Raw genomic sequence first — 7,677 nt, 5'->3', positions numbered from 1 at the left:
TTAAGTACAAAGGGACAAGCATTGCCAATTAACCTAACTCACACTTGTAAATAATTGGAAGTACTAAAGTTGCAAACAAATTGTTTTGCGCATTTACAAATTTTATACCCCCTCATTCAAATTTGTATTGGACTAGTGGAAAATGGTGATGGAGGCCCATTTTATGAAGTTGGCCCAAATTGTTAGGTGGTTTTTTTTGGCGGGAAGGCGTTGTGGGGGCAGTTTTATTTTGGCGCCAGAAACCAGAAAGCGGCACTGAGTGAGAAGGAAACTCCAGAGAAAGAGGAGAGAGAGAATCTACAAGTGAGAGAAGTGACTGAGAATCCGAGACTGCGAGGAAGCAAAAATGGAGGCTTATGGCGGATACTTGGTGGACGAGAAGGCGGTGAGGGTAGAGTCCATCTTCGTCGAGTTCCTCAAGAACTTCAGGATCCCCGGCGGAGGAGGAGAGGCGTATTACAAGGCGGAGATCGAAGCCATGGCCGCCAATGAGTCCAGCACCATGTTCATCGACTTCTCCCACGTCATGGTTTTCAACAATCTCCTCCAGAAGGCCATTTCCGACGAGTTTCTCAGGTTCATTTTCTGGAAAAACCCAAACCCTAAATCCCCCAATCCCACCAACTTGATTGATTTGTGTATTCACTCAAAATTGGTCGACTTTTTGTTTGATTGATTAGGTTTGAGCCCTATTTGAAGAACGCTTGCAAGACATTCGTGACGCAGCTCCGCCCAAACTTCATCTCCGACGATACGAACAAGGACATCAATGTCGCATTCTTCAACCTCCCCGTCTCCAAGAGGTGTGCTTTTTATTGATTTCTTTAATTAATAGTACATAATTTGACTGAGCTTCCAAATTGGAATTGTAAAGTAATTGAATTTTTTCATTCTAGGTTGAGGGAATTGACCACAGCAGAAATTGGGAAATTGGTATCAGTGAAAGGAGTGGTGACTCGGACCAGTGAGGTTCGACCGGAGCTACTCCACGGGACATTCAAGTGCTTGGAGTGCGGAGGCGTCATCAAGAATGTCGAACAACAATTCAAGTACACTGAGGTCAGTCAGCTTACATTTAATGACCCAATTGTTTTTTATCCATTAGTTCAATGTTTGTTTTGAGCATTCCGGTGGGGTGATTGATTTTTTGTATTAATTGTGGGTTCAAAGCCAACAATCTGTGTCAATGCCACATGCTCTAATAGAGCAAGGTGGGCGTTGCTTCGGCAAGAGAGTAAATTTGCAGACTGGCAGAGGGTACGAATGCAGGAGACGTCCAAAGAGATACCTGCGGGCTCCCTTCCCAGATCACTGGATGTTATTATCCGCCATGAGATTGTTGAGAAGGCCAGGGCCGGTGATACGTAATCAAACTCACACCCTTTTCTTGATTTCAACTGTGTTTTCTCTTCACCATACTTATAGCATGTATCTCTGCTACACATCTGTTTCATTTTGGGCACTTGTAGGGTCATTTTCACAGGCACAGTGGTTGTCATACCAGACATAATGGCATTGGCCTCCCCTGGCGACAGAGCAGAGTGTTCTCGACAAGCATCCCAGCGCAATGGTTCTATGGCTGGACATGAAGGAGTGAGGGGTCTTAAAGCATTGGGAGTGAGAGACCTCTCCTATCGCCTTGCCTTTATTGCAAATTCAGTTCAGGTTTGCCATTGAGTAGTTTTATTAGTATTTCTGGTTATGTGATTGGTTTATTTCCATGTTCTGTACTTTACAATTGCATTTTGGTTATTTTCCTTCAGATTTCTGATGGTAGACAGGATACTGATGTCCGGAATAGAAAGAAGGATGCTGACGACGATGACAACCAGCAGTTCACTGTCAGTCCGTGATACAATCTTTTGTGCTTTTTATCTATCTGCCAGTCTCTAGTTGTTGTTGCTCATTGTCATTTCTGATTTTACTTTTGATCCTTCTCATCTGGCTATTGTTCGTAACTAGAACGTCACTATGTTTTGGACCTCTGCATACATATTTAGTATTTTTGGGAACACATTGGCAGGAAGAAGAGAAAGACGAAGTTCAAAGAATGAGGAATACCCCTGATTTCTTCAATAAGCTTGTTGATAGCATTGCCCCAACTGTATTTGGTCATCAAGACATCAAGCGTGCAATTCTGCTTATGCTCCTTGGTGGTGTCCACAAGTTTACTCATGAAGGCATCAACTTGAGAGGAGACATCAATGTTTGTATTGTTGGAGACCCGAGTTGCGCAAAATCCCAGTTCCTAAAGTATGTCTCTTCTGCTGCATATGATTTCAGTTCCCCTAGTTTGTAGACACTAATATTTTTTATGTTGTTCTATCACTGCAGGTATACGGCAGGAATAGTTCCAAGATCCGTTTACACTTCTGGGAAATCCTCCTCTGCTGCTGGTTTAACTGCAACTGTTGCCAAAGAACCAGAAACAGGAGAATTTTGTATTGAGGTAGCATTAAAATTTATGGATGCTTATTAACCATTTTGCACATATTTATTTGTTTCTATGGAATTGTGGCTCCTATATTAGATTTTCAGTGCTGCATTTCCAGGTTGATTTTGTCTTTTTTTTTGTGAATTGTGAGGGAGTACATACCTTTGCTTCCTATTTCCTTTGGCAATCACTTGGTCAATCTGTTTCCAGAATTGCTGATATGTCAACTGTGATTTCATTTCAGGCAGGTGCCTTAATGCTTGCTGACAATGGTATTTGTTGCATTGATGAATTTGACAAAATGGACATTAGGGATCAGGTAATTTTTTTATTGTTGGTGCAAGTCGTTTACTTAAGATAGATGCATATGGCAACTATCATTATCTGACAAGTGGGCTTTAGGTTGCGATTCATGAGGCAATGGAACAACAGACAATAAGCATTACAAAAGCAGGAATACAGGCAACACTGAATGCTCGAACATCAATTCTTGCTGCTGCTAACCCCACAGGCGGCCGTTATGATAAATCTAAACCACTCAAGGTTTGTATATGCTTGAAACTTTATAGTTGTTTTAATAAGTGCAGGGCTGTTCCCGTGTGTGATGTTCCGTAGACAAAATTATTTTGAAATAGAAATGTTTTATAGATTTTCTGTATGGAGGCTATGGACTTATCACCTTTTTGTTTGTGTTTTTTCAGTATAATGTGGCTCTTCCTCCACCTATCCTCTCAAGGTTTGATCTGGTATATGTTATGATTGATGACCCAGATGATCAAACTGATTACCACATTGCTCACCACATTGTAAGAGTGCATCAAAAGCGCGAAGAGGCACTCACTCCTGAATTCAGCACTGCACAGCTAAAACGTTATATTGCATTTGCTAAAACTCTGAAACCTAAGGTACCATAACCTCCTCCCTCCGCCCTCCCTCTCTTCTCTCTCTGTATCTGATAGCTGAAATAAATCATGCAGTTAAACTCAGATGCTAGGAAGCTGTTGGTGGAGTCTTATGTTGCTCTCAGAAGAGGTGATACTGCTCCTGGTAGTAGAGTTGCTTATCGCATGACAGTTAGGCAACTAGAGGCGTTGATCAGATTGTCCGAAGCCATTGCTCGAAGTCATTTAGACCTTCAGGTGCCTAATGCTGTGGCAAGTTATTTATCAGGGTTTAAGATAAGATACAAATTTTTTTACTCTTAACAAATAATTCTTACAGGTAAAACCAGCCCATGTCCGTTTAGCAGTGAGATTGCTGAAAACGTCAGTGATCAGGTATGAAATCTATGACACTGTTGAATATCCTCCTCTCGTATCGTCTCTCTCTCTCTCTCTCTCTCACACACACACACACACACACACTCACACTCCAAATTCAGAGGCTTTGTGTCAATAACTTGCGTTTTCTTTTGTCATTCAGTGTGGAGTCTAGTGAGATCGATCTGTCCGATTTTGATCAAGGTGATGATCAAATGCCAAAGCTGAGGCAGCCTCTGAGGATGCTGGCATTATTATAAGACCTTTTGTTCTTTTATTTTACGCTTTCTTCAAACTTTATCTTAACATGATCACTTTATGTGGGTAATAGGTGTAGCAAATGATGATGGTGCAGCAGACCAAGGAAAGATTAAAGTAAGTGATGAATACTTTCAGAGGATTGCCCAGGCCCTTGTCTTGCGTCTTAGACAGCATGAAGAAGATGTTAGGCAAACCGGTATGGCATCTACCCTTTTTATTTTTATTTTCTTGTTAACTTGTAGTTAATCATGGAATGTTAGATCAGCTTTCCTTTGGAGTGTTGGTTCCAATTCTGTATAAATCACTAAATACAGATGTTTATGCATTGTGATAGTCCCGTCAATCAATCCAACTCGAGAACATTAACTGAACCCCTAGATTTGAAATCACTTCTTCCAAATGGACTCTAACCTTTATTTGTAATTAATACCAAGCAATTCGTTTTCTTGGAAGTTCTTTAAAGAATTAGAGGGTTCCTGGTTCAGGGACAGGGCTGGCTGGAATGAGGCAGAGGGACTTGATTGAATGGTATGTGAGACAGCAGGACGAGAAAAATGCTTACAGTTCCAAGGAGGAGGCAGAGCGTGAAGTCACCATAATCAGTGCCATCATAGAGGTAAGAGTACCGTTGTCTTGCACCCCAGTGTTAGTGTGAATATTGCTATATTAACCGGACATAATAGCTGTTATCTTTTACTTAAAGAGAAAAATAAACATGTGAAATGCAGTGGTTGATAACAAGAGAAGGACATTTGATAGTACTAGATGATGGTAGGCAAGCAGCAGAAGGCGAGGGTGAAGGCGAAGGCGAAGGTGAAGGTGCAGGTGCAGGGCAACCATCAAAAAAATCTAGAAAAGAAAGAATATTGACTGTGAATCCCAACTATGTCATAGATTGATCTGGTGATACTATTGGAGTAGGAAACCATCAAATCATCAACCGTTCTTAAGTTCACAATCAGCCGAATGTGATTTGTAGCTCAATTTTGAGCCAAGTTTATGCGGCAAAATTACCGAGAGCCATCGGTAATTCACTAGAGCTCAAACGTTTGTATTGTACTTTCACCCATTTTACTAATGAAATGAACTACTTTATGACGTGAATTATGGTCTTTACAAATGCATGATGACAGATTGACGGTTTCATGTTTGCTTTAATAAGAGAAGTAGAGGCTTCTTCTTGAGGTTAAGATCTATCGTGCTGCTTGTTGGATAAGACAACACATTAGTAACGGGTGAGACCCTCTGCATATAGGTTTCATCCGTTTTTTAGTGTTGTTGTACGCACCGAAGAATTTCTCCTCTTTAGAGGTCGCACTTGGTGCGATGGCAAGTGCCTTCGTCCATGAGCGGTAGGTCTCGGGTTCGAGACTTGGGAGAAGCCTCTCCATAAATGGGGGTAAGGCTAGCCGATATTCACCTCTCCCAGACCTTGCGTAAAGCGGGAGCCTTGTGCACTGGGTACGACCTTTAGGGAATCAAAGCAAAATATTAATTAGTGAAGGCTAATAATGTTCTAAGCCAATGACTTTCGTTTTCAGAGTGACATAGTTGATGATTATGTTATGTTATTTTAGATAGAGTTTTGCACTCAAACGCTTCCCTCTACCTCATCCTTTGTCTTCTGGAATACAGGAAGCCATTGACGAAGACCACTTAACCTTTTTCCTTTCAATCGAAATGACAAAACAGAAATTCTACAGATAAAATCTGACATTCAACAAAGCCGTCTACATTCAATGGGTAACAAAAACAATTGGCCTTAAATTGTAAGGGTATATAGCGTATGAAAACGACACAAATAACTATGTCGCTTACAAATTTACTTCATCCTGTTTTATCAGTACTTCATCCAAATTATCATTTGGAGACAAATGAGGACAATTAACATCACATCTCCTACTCCTACGGTACCATATGAGCACTTATCTAATAAATTATAAATGGATAATTGGATATGGATTACAACATAAGCAAATATTATTCTAAATGTTTTGGGCAAAACATTATTTTAATTCAAATATAATAATTTTTATTCACTAATTATTATTTTTATAAAACTAAATTAATAAGGCCTAAATTGTGGGTCTGTCTTGAAGGAGAATTCTGTAACTCCACCAACTTTCATAAGATACCTCATAAACAACAACATTACCACTTTTAATACTCAAAATAATTAGATTGCTTTTGGTTTGATTTGATTCTAATAAATTTAGTAATTTACTGACAACTGTTAATTGTTTTATTATTATTATTTTTGAAGTCCAATCTAATTATGGTTTATAGGCCATTATTAAGGCATCAAACATAATTCTGAGCTAGTAAGGTGTATATTTGATCTATGTATTAACTGATTTGCAAATACTATTTTCCTCTTTGTTTAAACTTAAAAGTTCAAATACAAACCTGGTATTAGCCAAGTTCATATAATCATCTTTAATTCATTCAATCCACGCTAAAAATTGAGAGGTGTGTGCAGAAAGTAAAAAGAGGAGTGTGCAGAAAGTAAAAAAGGTGTGTGGATAACAACATCCAATATCTATAGAAGAATAAAGGTTTAAATATTTTCCTAGAGATTAGATTTAGGTTTTATAATTTATCATGTTCTAATGGGATTTCAAATGTTTGAAGTCAGTATCTGAATCTAGAGGAAACAAGACTAATAAAGGAAAACAAAAACATTTAGTCCACAATATCATCATAATGCATACAACATTAATCACTTTCTCACTGAGACTGCTCACCATCCTTTTGTTATAATAATTAGGAAAATTTGGATTAAGCTTGCTAAATAAAGAAATAATTTATCAAATCACATTTTTGACTAGACTCTCCATAATCTTAATCCTTTTCCTAGTGGGATTAAGATTGACCATTCTTGATAGGGAAATAAATTATAATTGGATGTTAAAGTTTTGCTATTTTTTAAGGGGTGTGCTTCTTTTTACTTCTTATACACCCCTTGTTAAATTCTGTTAATTGATCTTCTTTATTTTATCCGATATGATAGCCGAAAATTAAAAAGGTGTTTAAGAAGTAAAAATGGGTGAGTGAATATCACTCCCTTTTTTTTATTTATAAAAACGTCAAGCGAAAATAGAACTCAGGACCTCAAATGCAAGGATCAATATCATTAACCAACTAAACTACAAACTCTTCAAAAAATTATGACAACCATGAACTCATATTTAAATATGGTGAATATGCGTACAACTTTCCCTTTAAGAGAGATAAATACTTACATGATGATATAAGCAACGAGATGCTGGAGAATTTCCCAACACTCACATTCAACTAGAGTATTAATTCTTGTAGGCAAATGGGTGGCCGTCAGATTAGCAAAAGATGGACGTTTCACAGAAAAATCAATATCATTTTCTATGAAAAAATCCCCTAAGCTCTGGAAAGGTGTTCTCACCTGCGATATCTCTCTGTTACATATAAAAAAAGGACATCTCCCTGAAAATGTATGATACATAGAATTTCTTTTTGGTAAACTCAAAGATGCTGTTTCAATAGAGTTCAACTTGAAAACCAATTTTACCTGTCATTCAAACAACAAAATATGGTTTGACATATGTGTAAAAACTCCTTCTTTGATTGTTTAGTTACATTTGCATACGTTTTGATTGTAATTTTCAAACGAGCAAAACGAATTAGTTGGTCTTCAGACAAAAATACAATTATTCTTACAACAAAAACCAGAACATTGATTCAAAATGT

The 7,677-nt window shown here is 38.2% G+C and overlaps 1 protein-coding gene across 1 annotated transcript; it reads left to right on the top strand.

Moving 5' to 3' along the window:
* Positions 1 to 242: 242 nt before the first annotated feature.
* On the top strand, positions 243 to 5,058 carry LOC126624803 (DNA replication licensing factor MCM6-like). Its single transcript, XM_050293914.1, has 17 exons — positions 243 to 576; positions 681 to 803; positions 897 to 1,059; positions 1,171 to 1,364; positions 1,470 to 1,665; positions 1,764 to 1,841; positions 2,024 to 2,253; positions 2,335 to 2,449; positions 2,679 to 2,753; positions 2,837 to 2,977; positions 3,136 to 3,339; positions 3,412 to 3,573; positions 3,656 to 3,711; positions 3,857 to 3,897; positions 4,025 to 4,150; positions 4,440 to 4,570; positions 4,683 to 5,058. The coding sequence occupies exons 1-17, from the start codon at positions 347 to 349 to the stop codon at positions 4,851 to 4,853; spliced, it is 2,436 nt and encodes an 811-aa protein (XP_050149871.1). The 5' UTR covers positions 243 to 346; the 3' UTR covers positions 4,854 to 5,058.
* Positions 5,059 to 7,677: the final 2,619 nt, after the last annotated feature.

The sequence above is a fragment of the Malus sylvestris genome, chromosome 5 (genome assembly GCF_916048215.2).
Source record: "Malus sylvestris chromosome 5, drMalSylv7.2, whole genome shotgun sequence".
Lineage (NCBI taxonomy): Eukaryota > Viridiplantae > Streptophyta > Magnoliopsida > Rosales > Rosaceae > Malus > Malus sylvestris.
Note: the sequence above shows the minus strand (reverse complement) of the source record. Positions and strands in the feature narration are given on the sequence as shown.